The following is a 27,895-nucleotide window of genomic DNA, read 5'->3' as shown; positions in this document are numbered from 1 at the left end:
AAAGGAGAGTAGTAAGACCTTAGATTTTGGTGTGATTTTCCCTTTTGTTAGGGAATCACTATGGATAATAGTCCTAGGCAAGGAGGTGGGAGCAGAGGATGTGATGCTCTGAGGTTAGGGTTTCCTCTGAGAAAAACTGTGTGACCCAATTGGGCAGAAGGAAGTGGTCAGAGGAACTTTTGATATTTGCATAAGGGGTAAGTGTAACTGACCTAGAATTTCTGGAACTCCCTTTGGCTTAGACCTCCTTTTCTTTCTTTGTATGCTTATATTTGTAAAAATAAGTTAGGCATCTTAAAAAGAACATGAATCTTAGCTTCCCTTTCTTGTTTAAGAAACTCTCAATGCCTTCCTCAAAAGCAAAGTGTTATTTTGTTAGTCTTGTTTCACAAGGCTTTAAAACTTTAAAAGGAAATAAAGAAAAGGACATAAAGGGCAATAATACGTCTCACACTCATTCAGGATGTCCCTGGTGACTTGTAGCATGGGCATAGATCTAAACCATTTTCAACAGAGCCTAGTGAGACATTAGTTTGCCCCCTTGCACCCTAGTCTTTTGATGTAGATTCATGAACTGAGAAATTGAGAAGCAATGAAGACTGACATCTTCATCTGTAGGACCTAGGGGGCAGAGACAGGATAGCTGGGATCAAAAATAATTGATCGGAGGGTAAGATCCTTCATTGATATTAGGAAGTAGGTTAAGAGAGATGTTAAAAAGAACTATTCAAAGAACAGCTAGAAGGATTAAGAACAGAGAAACTGGTAGGTAGAGCCAAGAGTTATCTCTAGTAACTGTAACGGGTTTTCATGAGCTGATGAGAAAGTAAGAGGGTGGCTACTGGGAACAAAAAGGGACTTTCCAAGGCAGCAGTAAAACATGAATACTGGACCTTGTTTAATCTTGCATATTTCATCATCCTCTCACACAAGTAAAACTTCTAGCATCCAATAAATACCTGTTGAATGAATCCTCGGGAAAGAAAATCACACTGGATGCATAAATTCCTTTATTGAAAATATTGGGCTAGCACTGCATTACATATACTCAATATCCATAAATGAAGGGCCACACATTTCTGATTGGACAATACTGTTTTAAATAGAGAACACAGCATCTGGATATGCTCTCACAAGTATAATATCATGGACTAAACTAGGTAGGAGTGAACTATATGCAAAATGACCATTTTGTTCATTAATAGCATATGGTTGCAAATGGCATAAATGGTAAACTTGATCATCATGAGACATTCCTGATATCTCACACCAACACACCATTTAACGAGCAGATTAAGGTTAAACTGTCAATATGTTGTTAATCAAGAGTTGTCAATAAGAGAACCTGGGTGAAAGCACACCACGCTATATATTTAAGATTTAATAGAATTCATTTCAACTTGCATGGAATGTGAGTAGGGTAAAATAATTGCTGATCTGACAGGAGGCCACTTGGCATTTGTTCTCTTTTGTAAATATTCTAATAAGAGAATAATCTAAATTAGGAAATATTATGCCAGCTTAAGGCTACATTCTAAAGATGGTTTCATTTTTTTAAATGCAGGTATATAAATACTACTTGTTATTTATGTTCCCTTTCAAAGATCACAGGGGGTGTAATTTATGACAGACCACTTCTCAGCTTTGGCTATTATTTAGAAATTTTTTCCATTAGCAGTCTTTGGCTTTCATAAAAGTTTGGCAATCAGTAATATTGTTTAGTTTTTACCAAGGCTTAGCATTTTTAACAAAGAATATTTTATGATGTGAAAATGGGTTAATGTTAGAAATAGTTTTTACTTTTTATTCCAATTTTTGTTATGAATGCATTTCTTTGCATTGCTTTTTCTCAAATGAAAGAGTCTAGAAACCAAGACAATTGGGCTAATTTGACATTTTTCATTTGGTATAAAATATGCAGAAATGAAAACATTCAGTCTCTTTGAAAACAGAGGCCTGTTCATTAATTTAAGAACTTGGGGGAAATTATGCACAAAACACTATGAAAATAAAGTTTTTGTTATTAACACACATGATATTATAAGAAGCAAAACACTTTCTGTTCAAAGCAGGGTTTGTTCTAAGTCTAGATTCAGAAAGGTATCCATTTCTGTAAATATCAATTTACAACTGTGAGAAATGGCTTCTTTTTTACAACAATTATGTTCAGAGTAAGTAAAAATGTATCTTTTTAATGGCTAAATGGAAAGATGGCCTACAATAGTCAAATCAATAAACATTGGTAATGAGTTTTTAAAAATTCAGAATATGCTGCTTAAGACCTATCACCCTAAACAATCAGGGCAAAAGAAAATTCAATATAAAACTATATAAATCAAATGGGTTTGTTGCCAAAACAGCACAAAATGTATACATTTCTTTATTTCAAGATTTGACACATTAAAAGAAAAACTGCCAACACATTTTAGACAATATTCTAGAAATAATAAATAAGACAATTAAAAAAATCATATATTCCCTTTCAGTGCTGAGCACTTCCAATTTTTCTAAGTGAAACTAAGCTTTTCCATGGCAAACAAGAGTATGCTGTACATTTTGGTAATGAAAATTATGTTGATAAATACACAAGGCATGTATATATTTCCACAGTATCTTTTTTTTTCACAGTTACCAAAAATAAAAATAGCATTCAACTCATACATCTATAAATATTTTGATTCCTCACTGCATGGATTTGAAGGAAGTGGGAGCATAAAGTCTTTCAACAATCCGGACTTCAAAATTCTTTCTTTGTTGTCTGCCCTCCACATGGACCTTTCAGAAACTCTCTGCAATGTGACCATGCTCTGAGATGATGGCAGAAAGAAAGCATTATGGTGGGATGAAGCAGTCTGGGCTGCAGCTAGGTCTTCCAGCCAGCTTTAGGAGGGCTGATGGAACCCAATCTTTTTAATGTGGTATTTTAAGGCAGTCTGAATTTCACTCGAATGTCCACACCTCGAGGTCTTGAACTATGAAGTCTTCCTTTTTGGAAAGAATATCATTATTGAAAGTGCTGCAGGAGTTGCTTCGTCCATGGTATAAGTCAGCATCTAGCCATAAACCAAATCGTCCCCTGAAAAGATCAAAAATATAAAAAAGGTGAAAACATTTCAATCTCACGTGGCATACCTTCTACCCTCCCTTGCCTCATCTTTCCTTTATGCTATAGACAGACAAAACCCTAAACTGCTTGTAAAACAAAGTCTACATTTCCTTTATTTCATTTAAATGACCCATCTTTCCCAAAAGACAAGTGATAGTAGTCCATCATTTAGACACATAAATCATTTCATCTCTGATTCTTAGCATCCTATGTTAGGCCACTGTCCTAATTACTCTAAGCACATGGCCTAGCTAAAATCACCGACACAAGGTTTTGGTTATCTGGGTCAAAACAGACTCTCACAGGTCAGGTGGTAAATAAATAACAACAACAAAAACCTTACCCTCCACCACCAAGTTCCAAAGAACTTATGTCTCCATTAATAAAGTATGAGTTTTCTCCACTCCACTTAAAGACCTTAGGATACAAACACAAGACAGAGAACAGACATTTCAATCTGGAGAATCAGTGAAGAGGGAATTATTAGGATAATACCTCTGTAGAGAAGGAAGCTGCCCATTAGCTGAGGAAGTTCCTAATTGGCAGATCTTTCCTACACCAGGATGAGAGCTTAAAAGGGGTTATGAGAGGAAAGACCTCTCAAGCACATGTTGGCTCTGACTTGCTATCCCTCCCTGGGTCCCAGAACATGCACAAGAGCAGTTTCCAAGGCCCAATGAGGGGCCCTAAAAGCACTTTGTGCGCTACAACCATGAAAAGCTGACCCAGGCTAGAGCGAGTCCAAATGAGGTTATGGGACAGCTGCTGCTCCCATGATAGTCCCCCACCTCCAACCCCATCCAGACTCCTGACACCGGGACATTAGGAATTTAGGTATTTCTCTCATTTACATACCTTGAAATTGGGGCTAAATGTGTAGAGAAAAGTTTCGCCTGTGCCGTAATAGTGGTCACTGAACTTGAAAGGATGAGTTGCATATGCTCCAAAAATCTGTCAAAAGAAAACAGAAACATTATCTACTTTCAAACCTAAATGTCCCAAAGAGTGGCGTTCTGAAATATTTTAACATAATCCTGCTCTAAGATATCATTAACCCTCTTTCAGCAAAGACCATTACTAAATTTGAGTTCTTAAATAAAAAGCTCACCCCCAACAAGCAGATAAATAAAATATCCCTAGTTCTAATTGAAACTCAAGTGGCTCAAGGGAAACTTATTTGACAAAGGCCAACGATTATTCCAATTTTAAAGGACTTCCAAAGTCTACTACTATGGGGTCAAATGTCCTTTAGTGAATATGGATGACATACTAGGAACATTACACAACAACAAGCACCTTGCACACTGAAATGAGTGGTTGAAAGAACAAAATCATGTGTCTTAAGTGTTTTATAAGTGGATTCAAGGCCAGATATTTACCGAGAAATAATAAATGTCTTCTCTTGATTTATAAAAATTAGTTCTCAATATGCTTATTAAAACTGTATCCTTAACATAAGTGATCTAATATCTCTCAGCTGAAATGCCTTTTAAGAAAAAAATAATTCCATAATACAGTGGGCTTTAGGGGTGATTTAGATGTATTTGAACCAGTAATTTGTTCATTTTTCCTAACTGAGGGTTTGAATAAGCAGTGTTTTCAGGATTATGTGGGCCCACTGTCTCAGCTTCCTATCCTCCTCACATCCTGAGCAGTGCTTGCAAGGGTGAGAGCTGGCAAGAGTGAACATTATATTTTGAAAATGTCCCTAAGTGATTCTGATATACCTTCTACTTCAAAACCCACTTGGGAATCACTGCTTCAAATGGAGGCTATCTTAGCACAATGCACTCTAGCTCCATCCATGTTGTTGCAAATGGCAAGATTTCATTCTTTTTTGATTGCCAAGTAATAATATTCCATTGCATATATATACCACATCTTTTTAAAAAAATTTTAAGTGTTTGTTTTTGATAGAGACAGAGCATGAGTGGGGGCGGGGGGGGGCGCACAGAGAGAGAGGGAGACATACAGAATCTGAAGCAGACTCCAGGCTCCAAGCTGTGAGCACAGAGCCTGATGCGAGGCTCGAACTCACAAATGGTGAGATTATGACCTGAGTCAAAGTCCGATGCTTAACTCACTGAGCCACCCAGGGGCCCCACAGACCACATCTTCTTTATCCATTTATCAGTCGATGGAGATTTGGGCTCTTTCTGTAATTTGGCTATTGTTGATAATGTTGCTATAAATATTGGGGTACATATGTGCCCCTTCAAATCAGCACTTTTGTATCCTTTGGATAAATACCTAGTAGAGTAATTGCTGGGTAGTTCTACTTTTAGTTTTTTGAGGAATCTCCATACTGTTTTCCAAAGTGGCTGCACCAGTTTGCATTCCCACCAACAGTGCCAAAGTGCTCCCCTTTCTCTGCATCCTCACTATATCTGTTGTTTCCTGAGTTGCTAATTTGAGCCATTCTGAAAGGTGTGAGGTGATATCTCACTGTGGTTTTGATCTGTATTTCTCTGATGATGAATGACGTTTAGCATCTTTTCATGTGTCTGTTAGCCATCTGGATGTCTTCTTTGGAAAAGTGTCCATTCATGTCTTCTGCCTGTTTCCTCACTGGATTATTTACTTTTTGGGTGTTGAGTTTGGTAAGTTCTTTATAGATTTTGGATATTAACCCTGTATCTGATATGTCATTTGCAAGTATCTTCTCCCATTCCTCTGGTTGTCTTTTAGTTTTGTTGATTGTTTCCTTCACTGTGCAGAAGCTTTTCATCTTGAGGAGATAAACAGTTCATTTTTGCTTTTATTTCCATTGCCTCCAGAGGCATGCCCAGTAAAAAGCTGCTGCAGCCAAGGTCAAAGAGGTTGCTGCCCATTTTTTCTTCTAGTATTTTCATGGTTTCCTGTCTCACACGTAGATCTTTCACCCATTTTGATCTTATTTTTGTGTATGGTTTAAAGAAGTGGTCCAGTTTCATTCTTCTTCATTCTTCATGTTATTGTCATTTTCCCAGCATGTGCTGAAGAAACTGTCTTTTTTGCCATTGGATACTCTTTCCTGCTTTGTCAAAGATTAGTCAGCGATACATTTGTGGGTCCATTTCGGTTCTCTATTCTGTTCCACTGATCTCTGTGTCTGTTTTTGTGCCAATACCATATTGTCTTGATGATTACAGCTTTGTAATACAGCTTGAAGTACGGAATTGTGATGCCTCCAGGTCTGGTTTTCTTTTTCAACATTACTTTGGCTATTTGGGGTCTTTTCTGGTTCCATAAAAATTTTAGGATTGTTTGTTCTAGCTCTGTGAAGAATGCTAAGTAAAATCAATCAGAGAAAGACAAATATCATAGGATTTCACTCATTAAATTTAAAACAAATTTAAGAAACAAAACAGATGAACATAGAGGAAGGGAAGGAAAAATAAGATAAAAACAGAGAGGGACGCCAACCTAAGAGACTCTTAAATATAGAGAACAAACTGAGGGTTGCTGGAGGGGAACTGGGAGGGGGAATGTGCTAAATGGGTGATGGCCATTAAGGAGGGCACTCTGTAAGTGATGAATCACTAGGTTTTACTCCTAATACCAATACTACATTGTATGTGAAGTAACTTGAAGTTAAATAAGTAAATTAAAAAAAAAATAAATGGGGGTTATCTGAAAAATGTCTTATAACTTTTTAAATTATTATAATTGGATTACAGTCATTGTGAAATCTCTTCTTTACCAATTACACGTAGTTCCTGGCAACTTGAAATACTAAAAATTAGGGTAGAAGTCTAGAAACTCTTTCTAACCAATGTTCTTCATACTCCCTACTACCAAACCTTTCCCTAGAGCTGCTAAGAACAAACAAAACAGTAACAAAAACATCAAAAATCCACTTCCCTTCTTCTGGTGATATTTCAGTGAAAGAACTAAAGTATAGCTGTGATAGGCATCTTTTTTTTAAAAGCATGGGCTTAAAATAGGACAAGAAGGGCAATGGCCAGAAGTGGAAGAAAGTTATTCCTTTTCTGATCAATGAATAGGAAAAGCCACCTTACCCACTCACCTTCTCAGGATTCTAATTATATTTTTTCTTAGCTAACATTTCTTAGCAATCATGGAAACCTACTTAAGGACCAGAGATTGGATGATACTAAGGAATTACTGTTTTGTTAGGTATATAGCATTGTGGCTATATAAGAAAATGTCTATTTTCTTTTTTCTATTAATTTATTTAGAAAGGAATTGTATTAATATGTATATAATGATATTGTTGGCTCTAAACCATTAAAAATGTAATACATTTGGCAATAATGGAACAAAGGAATCCTTGGGGAAAAAATTAAGACAACCAAAAATGGTAAAAAAAAAAAAAAAAACAAGGTTAATATAACAAAATTTATAAATGTATATTTGCTCTCCTTTCTTCTCTCAGCTTTAAAAAAAAATTTTTTTTTAACATTTATTTATTATTGAGAGACAGAGAGAGACAGAGCATGAGCCGGGGAAGGGACGAGAGATGGGGAGACACAGAATCCAAAGCAGACTCCAGGCTCTGAGCTGTCGGCACAGAGCCCAACGTGGGGCTCGAACTCACAAACTGCGAGATAATGACTTGAGCCGAAGTCGGACGGACGCCTAACCGATGGAGCCACCCAGGCGCCCCCTCTCAGCTTCTTTAGTAGAAAAATTTATATAAAGTAATAATCATAACAATTTATTTTTGGGTTTTTAATATATATCAGTGTAATATATATAACAAAATTACCACAAAAATTGAGAAATTTAATTGAGCAATAAGGGAGTAACATTTCTGCACCTCACTGGAATTAAGCTAGTATAAATCAGACTTTATCAATTGCCTGATGATCGCTCTATTTTCCACAATGCCTTATGGCGTATATTTCTCCACAGTCTAATTTGACTAAAACTGAGCCCCTTTGCAGGGGTTTCTTTGAACAGTTTATGAAGTTTACCCTGACTCCAGGAAGGCCCTCATTAGTGGTCTCTTTTCCTGGTTCTCTCTGGTAGACTAGATGGTCTTCAGTTTGGCTTGTTGTCTTCATGCAGATGCCAACCTCCTCTTAATTGTTTACCACCAAAATTTTCATCATTTTCTAGAGTATCCTTTGGCTTGAACTTCTCCATACTCTTCTAAATAAAGTCAGTTCCTTTGCGAAAGCTTCAAAACTCTGTGTACCCTCCATCCTTTCTTTTTACATATTCATAAAGAGTTAAAATTTTTTTATTGAGATTAAGTTGATAATGTAATATTACGTGAGCTTCAGATGTACATTATAATTTGACATCTGTATTCATTACAAAGTGACCATCTCCATAGATCCAGTTACCACCATCAACCATACTTTTGACCACTTCTTTCCACTTTGCATACAACCTGCTGCCCTTTCCCTTTAACCATCAATCTGTTGGGTCTAAGTTTTTGTTTTTATTTATTTTTTTGTAGTTTTAGACTCCACGTGAGTGAAATCATACTGTTTCTTTTTCCTGATTTATTTCATTTAACATAATACCCTCAGGATCCATCCACGTTGTCACAAATGACAAGATTTCAATCAATTTTATGGTTTAGTAGTATTCCCGTATGCATATCCACCCATGTGTATATATGCCACATCTTTATCCATGCATTCATAGATAGACATTTAGGTTGTTTCCGTATCTTAGCTACTTACTGTAAATAGTGCTGCTATGAACACTGGGATGCATATATTTTTTTGAATTAATGTTTTTATTTTCTCTGAGTAAATACCCAGTAGAGGAATAGTTGGATAGCATGGTAATTCTACTCTTAACATTTTGAAGGATCTCCATACTGTTTTTCATAGTGGCTGCACCAATTTACATTCTTACCAACAGTGTGTGAGGGTTCCCTTTTCTCCACATCCCCACTAACACTTATTTCTTGTGGTTTTGATGTAACCATCCCAACCAGTGTGAGATGATATCTCATTGTAGTTTTGATTTTCATTTGCTTAATAATTAATGATGTTGGAACATCTTTTCATGGGCCTGTTGGCCATTTGTAACTCTTCATTAGAAAAATGTCTGTGCAGATCCTCCACCTATTTTTTAACCAATTGTTTGATTTTTTTGGTAAAGTTGTATGGGTTCTTTATATATTTTGGATATTAATCCTGTGTTAGATATGTGATTTGCAAATATCTTCTCCCATTTAGTAGGTTCCCTATCCTTTGCAGTGCAGAAGCTTTTCAGTTCGATGTCCCATTTGTTTACTTTAGCTTTTGTTTCCTTGGTCTTTGGATTAAGATTCACAAAAACATCACTAAAATAGATGTCACAGAGTTTACCTACTATGTTTTCTTCTATGAAACTTATGGTTTCAGTTATTGTGTCCAAAACTTTAATCCATTTTGAATTAATTTTTGTACATGATGTAAGACAGTGGTCCAATTTCATTCTTTTGCATGTGGCTGTCCAGTTTTCCCGGCATCATTTACGGAAAACATTGTCATTTCTCCGCTGTATGTTCTAAGCCCCTTTGTCATAAATCATCCATATATGTGTGGATATATGTTGCATTGATCTGTGTGTCTGTTTTTATGCTAATGCCATACTGTTTTAACTACTAAAGCTTTGTAATATAGTTTGAGTCAGGGAGTGTAATACTTCCAGTTTTGTTCTACTTCCTCAAGATCGCTTTGGCTATTTGGGATCTTTTGTAGTTTCATACAATTTTTTAAAATGATTTTTTCTAGTTCTGTGAAAAATACCACTGGAATTTTGACAGGGATTGCATTGAATCTGTATAAACTCTGGGTAGTATGGACATTTTAACACTATTGATTCTTTGAACTCATATTTTCCATTTATGTCTTGTTCAATTTCCTTCACCAGAGTCTTATGGTTCTCTGTGGACAGGTCTTTCACCTCCTTGGTTAAATTTATTCTTAGTTATTTTACTGTTTTTGATATAATTGTAAAAAGGACTGTTTTCTTAATTTTTCTGATAATTCATTATTAGTGCATAGAAATGCCATTGATTTCTGTAGATTGATTTTGTATCCTGGAACTTTACTGAATTATTAGCAGTTCTAACAGGTTTTTGGTGGAGTCTTCAGAGTTTTCTATATAAAGTATCATATCATCAGCAAATAGTGACTGTTTTACTTCTTCCTTTCCAATTTGGATGCCTTTTATTTCTTTTTCTTGTCTAAGTGCTCTGGCCAGGAATTCCAATAATATGTTCAATAAAAGTGGAGAGAGTGGGCATCCTTGTCTGTGACCTTAGAGGAAAAGCTTTCAGCTTTTCACCAGTGAGTATGTTAGCTGTGGATTTGTTATATGGACTTTATTATGTTGAGGTACATTCCCTCTACACTTATTTTGTTGAGAGTATCATAAATGGATGTTGAATTTTATCAAATGCTTTTTCTGTACCTATTCAGATGATCATTATGATTTTTAACTTACACTTTGTTAATGTGGCATATCACATTGATTGATTTGCAAATATTGAACCATCCCTGCATTCCTGGAATAAATCCCATTTGATCATGGTGTATAAGTTTTTTAATGTATTGTTGAATTTGGTTTGCTACATTTTTTTTTGAGGATTTTTACATCTATCTTCATTAATGATAATGGCCTGTAATTTTCTTTTTTTTCTCTTTTGTCTGGTATTGGATATCAGGCTAATGCTGGCCTCATAAAATGAGTTTGGAATTGAAACCAACATTGTACTATATGTTAACTAATTAGAATTTAAGAATAAAAAATACAAAATAACAAAAATATAAAATATTAAAAAATGAACTAAAATATAAAATATAATGTAAAATAAAAATAAAATAATTGAGTTTGGAAGTGTTACATCCTCTTCAATTTTTTGGAAGAGTTTGAGAAGAATACGTATTAAATCTGCTTTGAATGTCTGATAAAATTTACCAGTGCAGCCATCTGGTCCTGGACTTTTGTTTGTTGGGAAGTTTTTGATTACTGATTCAATCTCCTTACTAATAATCAGTCTGTTTAGATTTTCTATTTCTTCATGATTCAGTCTTGGAAGATTGTATGTTTCCAAGAACTTGTCCATTTCTTCTAGGGTGTTCAATTTCCTGGTATATAACTGTTCATAGTAGTCTCTTATAATTCTTTATATTTCTGTGATATCAGTTGTTAACTTCTCTATTGTTTCTGATTTTATTTGGGCCCTCTTTTTTTCTGGTGAATCTAGCTAAAAGTTTGCCAAATTTGTTTTATCTTTGCAAAGAACCAGTTCCTAGTTTCACTGATCTTTTCTATTTCTTATGAAAAAAAAATTTTATTTTATTTATTTCCTCTCTGATCTTTATTGTTTCATTCCTTCTACTAATTTTGGGCTTGTTCTGCGGCGGGGCCCCCCCCAGTTTCTTTAGGTGTAAAGTTAAATTACTTGAGATTTTTCTTGTTTCTTCAGACAGGCCTATATTGCCATGTACCTTCTCTTTTAGAACTGCTTTTGCTGCATCTCGTAGATTCTGGTATGTGATATTTCTGTTTTCATTTTTCTCTATGTATGTTTAAAATTTCTTCTTTAATTTTTTCAATGGCCTATTGGTAATTCAGTAATTGATTTTTAGTTTCATACCACTGTGTACAGAGAAGATGCTTGATATAATTTTAGTATTACTGAATTTACTGAGACTTGTTTTGTGGCCTAACATGTGATCTTTCCTAGAGAATGTTCTATGTACACATGAGTAGAATGTGTATTCTGCTGGTTTTGGATGGGATGTTCTGTATATATCTATTCAAAGTTCATCTGGTTTAATGTGTCATTTAAGGTCAGTGTTTTCTTATTGATTTTCTCTCTCTCTCTCTCTCCACACACACACACACACACACACACACACACACTACTTAGTTTGCTATCTTTACTTTTTTGTCTTTTAACCTCATACCTGCTTTTGTAAGTACCGCCAGGTCTAGAGGAGGCCAGAGGTAGGCTGCTTTTCACATCTGGTGGGGCAAGGGCTGAGGGGATCTCTGCCATGGACAGGGGCCAGGCCGGGGCAAGTTTGCCCACTGTGTCTAGCAGGACAGTGGTTGTGGCAGATAAGCACAGGCTGGGGTGACCATGTGCAAGGGATCTGACGAGGGCCACAGTGGACAAGTGGATGAATGCAGGGCTGGGGAGAGTCTGTGGTGGATGAGCACAGGGCTAGAGCTAGCCTAAGTGCCTGGTGTGGCAGGGTAGAGGCTGAGCTGGATGAGCACTGGGCCAGCCTGGTGGGGTGGGGTTACAGGGGAACACAGGGTAAGCCTGTAGCACTAGCAAGGGAAAATGACAGCACCAAAAACACCACCCACCAGCACTAGGGTAGCAAGGAAGTAGTGTAAAAAAATGGCACCCTCCAGTGCCTGTATCCACAGAGAGATCTCCATCAGACTCCTGCCCCTCTGGTATACTTTCTATCACTAGTCAACAGATCTTCCTCACATGTGGTCCAGGTGCTTCTCAAGCTACTGCCTCTGTGTTGAGACTCAAAGCAAATGAGTCCGTGTGTGGCCCCTCAATGATGGAATTTCCCTTTCCTACAGCCCTTGTACTCTCCTGAAAATTAGCCTCAGGTTTTCAAAGACAGTTATTTTGGGGGTCTGCCTCTCTGGTGCAGGTCCCATGGACCAGTGTGTCTAATGTGGGACCTGAACCCCTAGATTCTCAGAGAGAGGCTGCATGTTTTGGGATCTCTCTCCCTCTTGTGGGTCGCTAGGGGGGTGGGGTGGGTTCCTGTCGAGACTGCTTTTCTGCCCCTTCTACCCATCTTGATGTGGCTTCTTTTTGTCTTTTTTTTTCTGTCCTGTGTTATAGAAGATCTGTTCTGCTACTGTTCAGGTCTTTTTCAGAGAGAACTGTTCTACAATTCTAACTTGGGTGTGTCCATTGGAGGAGGTTAGCAGAGCTCTGTGTCTTATGATCCGCCTTTTCTCCTAGAGCTAGGAGCCAGGGGTTCTCGTGGGTGAAGCAGCAGCCACTGGTCTTGGCTTGCCTCAGCTGGCATGGAATGTCTGCTCTAAGAGCTGAGGCAAGGGCTTTATACTCCTATTTTCTCCTATGCCTAAGGTAGAGCATCTCCCCTATGAATAGAGGTTGGGTAGAAGAAAAGAATCCTCTACCTCTAAGCCATACTTGCCTGGAATTTAGCCTCTGAAACACCTATCTTGGGTAGGTTATAAGAAGTGCTGGGGACCTGCCCCTAGAAAGTATATCATAGCCCTTTCATGGGAGCTGGGGGAAGTGGGAACCCCATCTTCTTGTCCACACAGGAGCTTCCATCAGTCTGAACTGAGGGCTGCAGGGAAGGAAGCAGGTTGTGCTTCAGATGCCACAGAATCTCACTAGTACTAGTGATTTATTAGATTTTCTTAAATAAATGTTTCTTCACTTGCTGTATGCCCTTAGGACAATTTTCAGAGACTTTAAGTGATTATTGTTTTTATAATTTCTACCAGTTATGGCTGTTTCACTGACGACGGATTCTGCAGAGCTCCTTACTGCCACCATTCTGCATATGTAATTCTTTTATATTAGAATTTTCCATAATTCATTCCCAGACAGATTTACAGGTGTTGTTCTATCATGTCCTCAAACACAGCAAAGCCACATTCTTGCCTTGGGGGTGAATGGGGTGTGGAAAGCAGAGTTGGTATCCAGGTGTTTTCAAACACAAGCGCCTCCAGGGTACCAGATTCAGTAAGACTACATCTCCTGATGAACAGAGGAGCCTTCAGGTACAGGCCTCCTTTACATGCCTGCTGACAGGAAGCTTGATGGAATTGTGCTGCACACCTGCTCTGTGTTGCCAACACCTTCCCCAACAAATGTGGTATCTTTTGGTAAACTAGTACGAGAACTAATCTATACTTATGGTGAGGGTTTGTGTGTGGTCTAAAGCCATCTAGCCATATCTCATCTAAAACATAGCATCCAACATCTCAAACATTTCACTGAATCCCTGAGTAATTCCATTTTACACGTACTTTGTTATTATTACTTTTTAAATTTTTTAAAGTTTATTTATTTATTGAGAGAGAGAGAGAGAGATTACACAAGCAGGGGAGAGGCACAGAGAGGCAGAGAGAGAGAATCCCAAGCAGGCTCTGCACCACCAGCACAGAGCCTTACATGGGGCTCTAACCCACAAACCACAAGGTCATGACCTGAGCTAAAGTCTGACACTTAATGGACTGAGCCACCCAGGTGCCCCAACCTTTGTTATTAATTTTTTACCTTGACTGTACCCAGCTGGATCATGATTAAATAAAGTATCATCAATCAAGAAATAATAACAGTAACCGTGATAATAAACTTCTCCCCATACTTCTTTATCTATAGTAACACAGCAATAAAGTCCCAGAAAAGATCACAGCTGAGAAAGACAGTGCCTTCAGTACTCCCATGTCTCCACTAATTTCTCCCAAGACAAATTATGATAGCAAAGATCTATTCCCCTAAAATGATGCCAATTATATAGCTTCACAGCAAGCTCCCCAGGGCTTAATAGTGCCCCATATGTAACAGGCACTCATACATTTTCTGAACATATGAATAAATGAAAGACTGTTGAATAAAACCTGCTTCCATGACAGAAAGAGAAAAGAATGACATCTATATCTTACAAATGTAAAGGAATTTCATCTTGATATAACACAGACCAGACCAAAGTGAATAAATAGCAGATGAGACGTCTTCCTTTTGTGGAGCAAATGCCTGACTAGGTAGTATATGAAAGAAACCTATAAACATTCCACTCATACCCCAAGCTGACAGAAGCACTAGTGAAGGTACATGGGGGTGATATCTAGAATTCCCCTCTGCCTCCAAGACCCACTACAGCACAGGTGAAAGGGCAATGAGCAATGGTACAGAGCATTCTTTGCTATTTCATAACAATCGGGCCCCTCAGGTCGAACACACCCTGGCTCTGAATGGCTCTCCGTCTCAGCAACCGTGCCGGCACGGTTTGTGGGTACTACCTCAGCTCCTGGAAAGAGTTCTGATATGGCACGAGAGCTTTCTGTAACTATCTCCCTTTCCAGACTTGACTTTTCTCCAACTTTTCAGGCTTTAGGCTGTGGAATATCAACATTGCTTCCTACTGTATGGTGAGCACAGGAAAAAAAAATTCTGTAGAATATGACTGTATTTGGAGATACGCTTCATTTTCCTTTTTGAGATGCATTCTGAAGTATGTAGGGGTGAAATGACATAATAATTGGGATGTACTTCAAAATACTTCAGTGAAGATAAACCAACAAAGAAAGACAGATGAAGCATATGGGGCAAAATCATGCTAAGTGTAAATCTGGCTGAGGGTGAATTCTTGTACTGGTCTCTCTCCTGTTGTGTAAGTTTGAAAATCTTCATCAAAACAAATGTTTTCTATGAGGGCTGCCTAAGTGGCTCAGTTGGTTGGGCATCTGGCTCTTGAATCTGGCTCAGGTCATGACCTCAAAGTTCATGAGTTTGAGCCTCACTGGCAGTGCAGAGCCTGCTTAAGATTCTCTCTCTCTCTGCCCTTCCCTCTCTCTCTGTCCCTTCCCCCCTCTCTCAAAATAAATAAATTATTTTTGTTTTTCTATGAAAGAACAAGCCTCACCTGATTATCCATATCTTTGATGACCAACAGGACAGGACTATCTAGCGATGCTGACTTCCGGTAAAGAGTTTTCAAACTGGTCCCATGCTCTAATGTGCTATATGCAAGTCTCCATGGATACCCTTGTACCCTTGCTGGAAGGCGTCGGGCCAGCTGCAAATCCAAAGATGGAGATGTAAATATACAGTTTGCCCACAAATCCCTCATAAGCTTACAGCACAAAGCAAGAACCTGAGGCTCAAACTCAAAATCACACTTACTCACATGTTGTTCCTCTTTACTCTGGCAAATATTTGTCACTATAAACCAAGAAAGAGAAGCGAGAATCACTGCTTGATGGTGCTGACCTTGGTAGGGATGCCAGCCAGAGCACACATTCCCTTTCAGGGCCATGAATGAGGGGTCACTATGCAACTATGCATTTGAAGATACAGCACCCAGCTTGATATGAATTAGACACTAGCTCTCCCTTTTACACTTCAACCTGACCTTCAGCAAACAGTTCATGGTTCTCCGATGGTTCTTTCTAAATGCTCATAGGCTCAGAACTACTACTGATATTGGCAGCTTCTCACAGAAGTGAGAACAAGAAAACATTGGTGTTTTATGCTAGTAGTCAAATAAATGCAGTCTGTCGTCATCTTGCTTGTATCTTTCCCCTACATTAACATGTAGCTTGAACTGGGCTGCCATAAATACCAATAATGCATATCTCTTCAAAACTACTGACAAAGGAGGCTATGAAGTAAGGAAGTTTTCAGAATGCTTAACATCAGTTCTAATATCAGCATGAACTCCATCTCCATAACTGCTTGCTCAAGTCTCCCGGCTTTCCTGGGCCTTCACAGGCTCATCTGCAAATTGAGAGATTGAACTCGATTCTTTAATGTCTCCGAAATGCAGATTTCTGAGTTGGCTAGTGGGAGAAATGCAAGAGCTTCCTTACTCAAGTTCAAACGCAGCACATGATAGTATTTCATAAGAATTGAAGAGATTTTCAGAAAATATAAAGTGAACAAGGAAAATTACAGAAAAAAAGGAAAATTACTCCTAGTGGTAGGTAGTTTTCATAAAGCTATGGAAGTGTATTTGCTATATGACTTTAATTGAACCCAAAAAGTTGAAAAACCATTAGAACTCTGCAGTAATCGCCAGGGTAAATTTAAATCCTCTTGCGAGTGAGTGTTAGGAATATGCACAGGACTGTGGTAGGACAATTTAAAAACTGTTTTGAAGACATGAAGTGGCTTTTCATTCAGGTTTAGGAGATGGATGTAGTTTCTGGCCAAGTCTCCAGACTCCCACGAAGGTGACCCGGAGTGCTAACGTAACCTTCTGAAGCAGAGAAAGGACACGGACATTGGTTGGGCTGCTGGTGTTCTTTCTTTAAAGCCTGGCCCTTCCTTCACCCCCAGTGAGAGGAGCAAATGCAGTCAGGGATGGAAAATGCCTTTTTCAGGCCTGGAAGCCCCGCCCTATGTCCCAGGGGAGCGCCCACCTGCTCGATGTGCATGTTCTCCAGGAGTGCGCTATGGGGCTGCAGGACTGGTAGGGCCACCTCATCGTCCTCTTCATAGTAGCTGCAGGTGCTCTTCCTGCGCTTTGCCTCCTCAACGGTGATGATCTGAAACGGAGAAAACAAAGCCCCCAAAACCTGATATGCTTGCTTTTCCGTTGCCTGCTAAAAACGGCCTCAGGTACACGGTTGCCCAGGACAGGTGGAGTTTTAGCAGTAAGACATAAACTGAACCAGGACTCTGGGAAAAGGGCTAATTTCAACTTCAATTTCTGAACAAATGCAGAATTTAACACAGTTCAGCTGAGGTACTTAATACGTACAAATTAAAGTCATAGGGTTTCCACCTTTACTACGGCTGCCAAGTGCTCATTGAGGGTGCATCATTATGCATAACTCTACAGGTGACATACCCTGCATCTAAATTTGAATTGTTAAGGGACAAATCAGGAATCATTCTGTAAGTCTTCTATAAACAGGATAATTGGTAAATAAGATCAGTTTTTTAAAAAATTTTTTTAAATTTATTTTTGAGACAGAGAGAGAGCATGAGCAGGGGAGGGGCAGAGAGAGAGAGGGAGACACAGAATCCAAAGCAGGCTCCAGGCTCTGAGCTTTCAGCACAGAGCCCAATTCCGGGCTCAAACCCACAGACTGTGAGATCATGACCTGAGCTGAAGTCGGACACTTAACCGACTGAGCCACCCAAGCGACCAGATAAGGATAGGTTTTAAATCAAGACCCCTACGATTGTTTTCTCTCAAGGCTATGGCACATAGCAACAAACGCTGAAGAAATAACAAATGGTAACATCCACTAGAAGCAACAATACAAAGAGACACAAAGCTAAATTTAGTCTAAATTATAATTAGGTTACAATTCTTTATGTATGATTTAGAAACTATCAAAATATTTTTTCCTTCAAAACTGAGGAACATGATTTTATACATGTTTATTATTTCACTGTAACTTGCTTATGAACAACCAAAGTCCATTTCAATTTAAAATCTATTTTGGGGGGGGTGCCTGGGTGGCTCAGTCTGTTAAGCATCTGACTCTTGATTTTGGCTCAGGTCATGATCTCAGGGGCTCCTGTGCTGACTGACAGGGCAGAGCCTGCTTGGGATTCTCTCTCTCTGCTCCCTCCCCTCCTTGCGCTTGTGGTCTCTCTCTCTTTCTCTCTCAAAATAAACTTTAAAAAATTTTTTAAATCTATTTTTTGCCCCTCCTGGATAAATCACTAAATTATTTTGAAATTGAATGATACAGATAGGGTGATTAGTTCAGCAGAATACCTGGGTACTAAATTTAGTCACTTTTGCATCATAGAGAAACAACATTTAAGTTACATTTAGTCAAAGTTGTCAGATAATGCACTACTCCATTTCCAATATGCACAGTGATAGTTACCTGCCACTATCTGAACTAGATTTATAGGTAAGGAAATTAGCTAACAAATTTTACTATCTTCTCATGGGAGATTTACTTAAAAAACAAAAACAAAAATAAAAACACTGTCAAAGAATCACAAACCCAGCATTTTAAATGTATTAAATAAAGCGCACCTTTTTTGTGAACTCCACATTTAACACAGGTACAGAGAGGGCTATGGAATGAAAAAGAATAAAATAGGGGCTTTTGAAGGGGCAAACCACATCATATCCATCTCCCAAACATTCCGCTGAAATGTCAGCACAATCCTTTCTCATTAGAAGGGCATCTGAAAACATACTGAGTTGCAGATCTCTGAGGATTCACTGACATCTTATTAGCTCCCAGGGACTCCAGCATACCTTCACAAAAGGCTCTTGGTCCGGTCTGGCACAATAGAAAATCTGAATGTCCAAGGGCAACCTTCGGTCTCGCATCCTGACGGGGGGAGAACCGTCTGCTTGCTTTCTAACGAGGAACAGCTTTTTCTCTGCCTTCACACCACTGTTGCTTACAGCCACGCTGAGCTACAACTGTTTTTGCAGTATCTAGTTTCCTGCATGATTGAGTTTCTGTTTCCCTTAGGAGAGGGCTCAACATTTCTACAGGAACACACCCAAATTAGGATTTAGAGCAAACACACACTTCCTGTCAGGCATTGCTGTGAGGCTGTAAAATGACACTTTCACCTTTGAAACGGTAGTTTCCTAACTGCAACAAAACTCCATTGTTGTTTTGTTTCTTTTTTTCCCCTTTTCTTCTTATACTTTTCTTCCTAATAGTCCTCTGGCTAAGCTAGCTCTTCTAGTCCTGCCTCTTCAGAGTTTTTTCCCAGCACCTTCTCTAAAGCTAAATTTCCATTTTTAAACTTTATGTACGTTCCTGACATAGGTTTGAATCTCAAAGGAGCCTTTACCCAAGGTAGGAATATTACACTTACAACAAGGGCATTTCACCTCAATGACACATTATGTTTGTCGGATATGTGGACCTTAAAAGAATGGGAGAATGTCCTGGTTTATATGAGGCTGAGAAGAAGGCTACTTTACATTCAGTGTTTCAAAAGAGCTGACAAAGGAACATTTACCTCCTTACCTTTTAGAGTACTCATCTTAATGACTAATAAGCATGATGAGTTCTCCTCTACTTCCCAGATCAGATGGCAGGGGGTTGGGAAAACATGTAGATGACCACTGCATCAATTTTCAGTGATCATTCTGTGACTCTTCCAGATCCAAAATGGCTTTTGTTTCTGGGTACTGCTGAGCACATCAGACTGCTATTGTACAGCTCAAGCTGGGGTGTGTTCTCATGAGAATTCTGGCAGATAACTCCATGACCAGACCCAGGTCAGCTGGAACTGATTTTCAATGCAAGAACCGGGACACAAATTGGGGCAGAATCACTTGGATTTTGTGCCAGTGAGACAGCACTGGCACTCTCTTCAGTTCCTGGCACTTCACAACAGCTAGCATTTACTGGTCTCTCTCTCGATGATGGCAAGTGTCAGGTACTTGGCCAGGCTTGGGGACACAAAGCAGTCCACAGTCTCGAGAGGGTGAAGAGACAGCAGAGAGACATTTATAAATAATATGAATGCCACTCCATGTAATACAAATGCTAATAGTAGCAACTCAAAGGTGGGGGCACCTAGAGCCTTGGGAGATGGCTTATTCACAGAGCGGATGGGGCTTCAGTGTGAGAGCAGAGGGTGCAGTGTGGAGAGATGTCGGGGTGGAGGGTACAGAAGGAAAACAGGTATGTTTGTTCTAGGTTCACTATGGCTTGGGAATAGAAAGGAAGAGAAGTAGAGATGAAGCTGGGGAAGGACGGAAGTGGAGAAAACCAAGAATCTTAATGCCATGAAGAAGCTGAGAACTTATCCTAGGGGCCACTGTGTCTAAAACCTGGCTATTCTTCAAAATCTAGGAGCTTTAAAAAACACAGATTCTGACAATCCTCTCCCAGACCTACTAAATTTCTGTCTCCAGTGGTAAAGGTCTAAGAGTCAGTTAAAGGAAAACAAATCACCAAGTGTTGGTCTGATGATTGGCCAGGTGGGTAATGATAACCGTAGGCAATGGAGAGTCCCTGAGTGTTTGAAGCATGGGAGTATATGATCATATGTGTTATTTAAACAAGTTAAGTAGATAGCACAGAACATATATGAGACCTTTAAATATGATGAAGGAAACATCAGAAACCATTAAGTAGTGTTGGAAAAAATTACCTATTAAAAATATTACCTATCATGTATCAATAAATCAACTGCAGACTGAGTGGGGTTTAAATTGATACTACAGGGCCACCCATACCTAAAAACACTATAGGGGGAAACAAAAACAAAAACAAAAACAAAAAAAACCCCAGCCCTTCCCCTGCTCACACACATGCTTCTGCACACATGTGCTATCTCTTTCTCAAGAAAAAATAGAGGAGAGGGGCACCTGGGCAACTCAGTCCGTTGAGTGACTGACTTCAGCTCAGGTCATGATCTTGCAGTTTGTGAGTTTGAGTCCTGCATCTGGCTTGCTGTTGTCAGCACAGAGCCTACTTCAGATCATCTGTCTCCCCCTCTCTGCCCCTCCCTTGCTTTGCTCTCTCTCAAAAATAAATCAATATTAAAAAAAGAGGAGACAGAAAATTAGTATCATTTAATCATAAAGAGCTCAGTATTAAGATTCTTCTAGAAAAATGAGCAAAGGAAATGAGTGGGAATCACACACACACATACACACACACACACACACAAACACACACACACGTGTTTTTCATCTATTCTTTCCTCAACCAAGGAAATAAAAATTAAAATATATCATTTTTATGCTTCCAAATTAGCAGAATTTTGGGGGGAATAACAGTAATAATCCTTGCTGCTGGAATAAACACAGTGAGAGGGGTATTCCTCACATTGCTGTCAAGTTGCCATAGATAAAAAAAAAAAAAATAGGATCCTTTAATACTCTTCTATCAACTAATGTCACTCCTAGGAAACTAAGGGAACAGTAAGGGTTGCAGATCATTTCACCCTTGTGAAAAACTTGAACCAACACAATGATTCCTAAAAGTGGGGAATTGTTAAAAAAATTATAATTGAGATTTTAAATGTCATGCAACCATTAAAATGAGGCTTAAAAATCTTTAAGATGACACAATTCCCACAAGATGTTAGGTGGGAAAACCAGATGCAGAACTATACATAAAACATGATTGCCCTTTGCAAAACTAAAAAGACTCCCTACCCCCAAGCCCCTAAGAAAACATCCTAAAATAAATGAGAAAAAAGGGAATTGAACAAAATGCACAAAACTGTTAAGGGTGGTCACATATTTTTAAATGTTCTGCATTGTACTTTTCTGTAGTTTCCAAATTTCCTACAATAAGCAGGTGTTACTTATATAAAATTAGGACATAAAGCTTACTTAAAGAGTCTGTGTATGGGAGAACAGACTGGTGGTTGGGTTGGGTCTGGAGGTGCCCTTGGGAGTCCAAGTGAAGGATGCAGACAGGCTGACTGGGGCACGTTTGATGGAGGGAAGCAGAGGTCTCTGTACCATATAAAATCACAATCAATAAAACTCTGACTAGATATGATGAAGGAAAAGAATCTAGGATGATATCTAGGTTTCTAGCTTGGACCACCACCAATTGAGATGGGAATACGTGAGAAGAAGCAAGATTGGGGGCATGATGAGTTGTTTTGGACATGCCGAGGATCAGACACCTGCTAGCTTCCGGGGGAGTGACAGTCCCCCTCCGGTCCCCCTTCCCAAAGGAGCAGCAATGCTGTTGCAGTGGCTTGGCTTGATGGTAATGCTAGTATGTGGGGCCTGCTCCTGCATGCAAGGGAGTGTGGCAAGCATTCTGCTGCTCATTGCACTTTTGGACTCTCTCTCCCATGTGGCCAGAAAACAGGGATAAGGCAGCCTGACCAGTCTAGCCACTTCTCTCTCCAGTTATGAGCACAAGTATTAGCATAAGCACGAGGAGCTTGGAATAGGCCAACCAAGTTCTTCCTCCTTCTCCATCCCTTCTTCTTTTCCTCCTCTTCCACCACAGATCTAGAGTAGTTTCTTAGAGGGATTTGCCCTCTCTTTCATTCTCCTCAGTGGCTCAGTCTGAGAAGGCCTGGGGCAGACCGCCCAGGCCCACACTAGATCTTGAAGCAGACCTTTCTCTCCCTGTATACCTCTTTAGCTCCTTTCCCTCTGGTACTGGTACTGATGCAGCCTCTCTCTCCTCCCACTGGGGTTAGCAAGAGCTGAGATTCAAGGATGGGATTAGTGGAGAGAGGCAGAACAGTCCTTCAAAGGGGGCTGCTCCCACTCAGGATATTCAGGCCTCATCAGGCAAGGATTAACTGCCTTTCCCCCGACCCCACCCTGCCCACCATGTTATCTAACCTTCTCTCTGGAACTCCATATTGGAGCAAGAGGCCACAGTCTCAGTAAGAAAATGGACACTTCAGGGGTGCCTGGGTGGCTCAGTCAGTTGAGCATCCTACTCTTGGTTTAGGCTCAGGTCACGATCTCACAATTTTGAGAGTTTGAGCCCCACGTCAGGCTCTGCACTGACAGTTCAGAGCCCACTTAGGAGTGTCTCTCTCTCTCTCCCTTTCTTTCTGCCCATCCCCCACTTGTGCTGTCTCTCTCAAAAATAAACTTAAAAATAAAAAAGAAAATGTACATTTCCTGGCTTTGCTTCCTTTGTGCACATATCTTATGGGGGCCTCTTAGAGCTGATTAGGTGAGGACAGAACTTGATATTCTTGGGTGCCTTGGCCAGAATATCAGTATCACACCACCTCTGCCTCATGGGTACTTGCAGCTGTGCCTGGGGGACGGCTATGAACTCTAGAGTAGCAGCTCGGGAGAAAGAGGTATGTGGTGTAGGCAGATGTGGGAGTAGGCAGCATAAGCTACAAGAGTTGATGAGCTCATCCAAGGAAGATGTAACAGATGAGAAGAGGGCCAAAGACAAACTCCCAGAGACAGCATGAGAAAAGGGACCAGCAAAGTTGACTTGGAAAGACTGGCCAGAGACAGGAGCAAAAAAAGAAAAGAAAAAAAAAAATCAGAATTCATATAAAAAGCCAAGGAAGAAAGAGCCTGAAAGGCTTAAACGGCTTCAAACAGTAGTTTCAACTAAGAAGCTTTGTGAACTATGGGGAGGCATAACAAGCAAATAAATTTGGGGATAATATGCTACAGAGCTATCAGGCAGTGAGACAGGAAGTGAGTACAAGCACACATATGAGAGAACCTGGCATTCCAGAAGGCATCAGACCTAAGGGGCAGGCTCATTACCCTTGCTCGTCCCAATCTGGCAAGGTTCCAACCTTGGAAGGATCCGACTGTGCACTTGATGAATCTAAAACCAGGCTGGGATTCCTGGAGAAAATCACCCCTCTCTGTAGCCTGGGGCCACTATAAACATGGCAGACCCAACAGGGCTCTCCATACCAGACAGCTACCCCATGACAGTCCTTCACATTTATCCTAGTCTTGAGGCTATTTCATACCTTCTCCATATTTCTCTAACTCCTCCTTCACTTCAGGAGATCCCCTTCCTTCCACTGCAAAGAAACCTTCGGATGAAAAATGCCACAATTTACCACCACTCAATCGGCATTTTATTTGGACACATCCTATTCTTTTCTACTGCCCACCCACTTGTCTAAAACCAATCCTATCCCTATCCCCACTTCTCTGCCAATTCTCAGAGATCTGCTCTCCTGATGAGTTCCTTCCTCATTCCCTTATCTTCTGACCTTCTACCCTGGGGTTCCTAATGACCTCATCCAAAAGGTTAAAGTCTCTCTCACAAGAGGGAAAACCTTCCCAACCTCACTTATTCGTCCAGTTCACCACGTCATTTTTATTCTCCAGAACCAAATTTGAATTGTTTGCCCACCTTTACTAGTTCAACTTACTTATCTCCCACTCATTCTTTGAACCACTGGAATCTAAATTTTGAGCTTACCACTTTAATGAGACTGTTCTTGTCAAAGTCACCAACTACCTCCTTGGTTTTAAGTCCAAGAGACATACCTCAGTTCTTATCTTCTGACTTTTCTGCAGCATAAGTCATTTTGACCATGACTCCCCTCTCGAAACATTCTCTTCCCTTGGTCTCTAAGACATGACTTTCCTTGTTTTCTACCTTCTTCCCTGGCTGCCTTTGTGGTCTCTACTGCCTTTGGCCCCTTTAAATGCAGGTATCCCTAAGGGTTCTAGTTTGAGCCCTGTTCCCTTTCCACTGTAAATACTCTCCTAGGATGACCTCATCTGTACTCATAACTTCAACTTTGCCACTGATTGCCAAATCATGTCTTTAGATATTTCTCCCAAGTTTTATTCTGTCTCTCAAACATTCCACAGACACCTCAAATTTAGATTAAAACCAGAATGCAGAGCATTTTCTACTAAATCTAATACTCTTGCTATGCTCCTATCTCAGCAAAGGGCAGGTGCCACTGCCCCTTCAGTTCCCACTCTAAAAACAAAGAGTTCGATCTCCATATATTCCTTACTTTCCACATATAATTAATTACTCACAAAATACTGTGTATTCCAGTTTCTAATTATCCTTCAAGCACTCAATTTTCTCCACCCCCACTGCCACTCTTGCAGCAACCATTATCTCTCGACATTGATCCTACACGGGCCTCCTAATGGGTCTCTGAGCCTCAAGTGTTGTCCAACTCCTCCAATCTCTTGAACGTCTGCCAGAAAGAGAGAGCTCTCTGAAATGCATATGTGTGTACACTTCTCCAGACTCAAAACAGTTCAGTGCCTTCCCACTGTCTTTAGGAAGATAGACATGATCCATAGGTCCTTTGTGATGTGTCCTTACTTTCTTTTCCTGCTTCATTTCTTGCCCCTCCTTCAGCTTTGCACGCTACGGTTCAGCCACACTGAACCTGTTAGTTTATCAACTGTCCCACATCCTGTTTCTCCCTCTGTCATTCCTCTGCACAGATTTTCCTCTCTGGCCAGAACATGGCCCATGTCCCATTCTACCCCAACTGCCTGAACTCCCCTTTCTGATGTTTGTTCAGATCACTCCTTCTGGGCAGCTTTAACTGATCCCCCTGGCTCCATTCAGGTGCCTGGCCCCATGCTCCTACAGCACTTGGCACTTCCCCTATAATGGCAATTATCTCATTATATTATAATGATTCATCTGTACGCCTTGATGCTAACTTCTGCTTCTCTCATCCATTGTGCCATTGAGAAGGGCTTGGTAAGTGCTCAAAAAATTTATGAAGGGCTTTTCAGACCACATTAAGGAGCCTGAATTTCATCCTGTACATAAAGGGGACCCATTAGCAGTTTTTAAAAAGGAAAGTGAAATGGCCTGGCAGTGGTAATAGTGGTGGTATTTATGTGACACATACAACTGGCTCAAACAGAGGAATAAAGTTATTTCCCTCTATAACTTCAAAAGTGCACAGGAAATCTAACTTCTTGCCAGCCAAGAAGTTCTTGGTATCTGGACACAAGAAAATTTTGATTGCATAGTGTAATTTAATGGCCACAACAGTCTAGCCCCTCTTGAGTGCTCACCTCCCAGCTCTTGGTGGTTGGCTCACTGAAGAAGTTGTCGATCATATTCAGTTCTTCCTTTTCCACGACCACAAAGCCTTGCTCTTTGGCATCTTTCCCATAGACGTCAGGAGACCACTGAACAAAGAACGTGTACAAATGATCCACCCTGAAAAATACATCCGTCATAGGAGTTAACACCAAATCTACTTTCCTGGCAGGCAGAAGTAGGAAGTTGGGCACTTGCAACCATCCTTTTCCTGCTTGGCAAATCTGTTTTGCTAATTGGGAAATTTCACACTGTGAAGATGACCTCTACGAGCGCATTCCAAATTTGGAAAATAAGTCAACTAGTGAAAGTAGAAGCCCACAGACACTGAGAACCTGTCTCAATCTGAGGAAAAGATCAAGAGAGGGGACGTAAAATTGAAACACATAATGGAATCTTTACACCAAATATTTTCTCCTTGTCGGGTCTTCATTTATTGGACACTTGTATTCAATGGGGAAAAAAAAAACAACTGATCTGAACATTTAACTGGAAAAGATAAACAATACTTCAGTGGGTTTTCATGTAACTGAAGCACTGTTATCATTTTAACAAAACACCTTTAATAGCTACAAAGTAAATAATACTAATTGTTGTTTTAATACTAGAAAGAGACCTGAGAGATGGCTAATTCCCAAGCAGAGAATAAGAACTCTGATCCCAGCACCTGCAATATCCCCCCAGGTATGAGAATCACAGGCTCTCTAACCTTTGATTCTACTCCCACATCCATCACAGTGGGTGGAGAGAGTGACAGGTATGATCAGATGATTCTTAAAGTCTTTTCTAATTACAAAATGGGAATTTCAATGTAAGCCTACTGTCTGGGGCAATATTAACTTATTGCTAATTTTTTAAAAGTTGCGATTATGTAAAAATATTATAACAACATCACTATAGCTTGAATGTTTGTACCCCCCCCAAATTCATATGTTGAAGCTTAACCCCAAATGTGATGGTATTTAGATATAGGACCTTTGAGAAGTGCTTAGGTCATGAGCCCTCATGATTGGGATTAGTGCCCTTATAAAAAGAGGCCTCTTTTCACCATGTGACACAGTGAAAGGATAATTGTCTATGAACAAGGAAGTGGGCCTTCACCAGACAAATCCGCCAGCACCTTGATCTTAGACTTCCCGGCCTTTAGAACTGTGAGGAATACCTTTCTGTCATTTATAAGCCACCCAGTCTTATGGCATTCTGGTATAGCAGCACAAATTGACTAAGACAAATATTAAGAGAACTAAAACAAAAAAGAAATGACCCCCACAATTCTGAAATCCCAATGCAGCAAAAGGTTTTTAGCTTTCTATACTCCTATCTGCTCTTGTCCATATGCATATAGTTTTCATTGTCACATCAGGACCAAAATATAATTGTTTGCTATACATAACATTAAATCACGCACATTTGCCATGTTGCTAGTCTTTGTACGGATTCATATTGGCTAATTTCATGAAAGTACTAAGTCATAAATAATCTGAATTCCTGTGTTGTCAGGATATTTAGCTTCTTCCCAAGTTCACATTACAGTGAACATCCTCAGGCTCTATGCCTTTCACCATCTTTTGCATTATTTCCTCAAGGTGAGTTCCCAGAAACAGGATTACTGAGTCAAAGGGCATGATTTTATACCTTGTGATTCATCCTGCCAGGTGGCTTTTGAAAGGCTCACTAGTT

General features: G+C 39.7%; 1 protein-coding gene across 7 annotated transcripts in view; it reads right to left on the bottom strand.

The window, feature by feature from the left end:
• Positions 1-992: 992 nt before the first annotated feature.
• Positions 993-27,895, bottom strand: part of NCOA7 (nuclear receptor coactivator 7) — a 169,995-nt gene continuing 143,092 nt past the window's right edge. For 4 of the 7 annotated variants that reach the window (XM_040474561.1, XM_040474560.1, XM_040474557.1 and 1 more), the window contains 6 exons: positions 26,188-26,335; positions 17,171-17,296; positions 15,673-15,825; positions 3,962-4,057; positions 3,450-3,523; positions 2,941-3,076 (listed from right to left, as the gene is read on the bottom strand). In XM_040474561.1, coding sequence (XP_040330495.1) covers positions 2,941-3,076; positions 3,450-3,523; positions 3,962-4,057; positions 15,673-15,825; positions 17,171-17,296; positions 26,188-26,335 — 733 coding nt within the window. Of the gene's footprint in view, positions 3,077-3,449; positions 3,524-3,961; positions 4,058-15,672; positions 15,826-17,170; positions 17,297-18,981; positions 19,181-26,187; positions 26,336-27,895 lie in introns of those variants that run through there. The other 3 variants (XM_040474556.1, XM_040474563.1, XM_040474562.1) reach the window with 3 other exon arrangements.

Source organism: Herpailurus yagouaroundi, unplaced genomic scaffold, assembly GCF_014898765.1.
Source record: "Herpailurus yagouaroundi ecotype Mexico unplaced genomic scaffold, PumYag 139, whole genome shotgun sequence".
NCBI lineage: Eukaryota > Metazoa > Chordata > Mammalia > Carnivora > Felidae > Herpailurus > Herpailurus yagouaroundi.
This window is presented reverse-complemented; position numbering and strand designations above follow the sequence as displayed.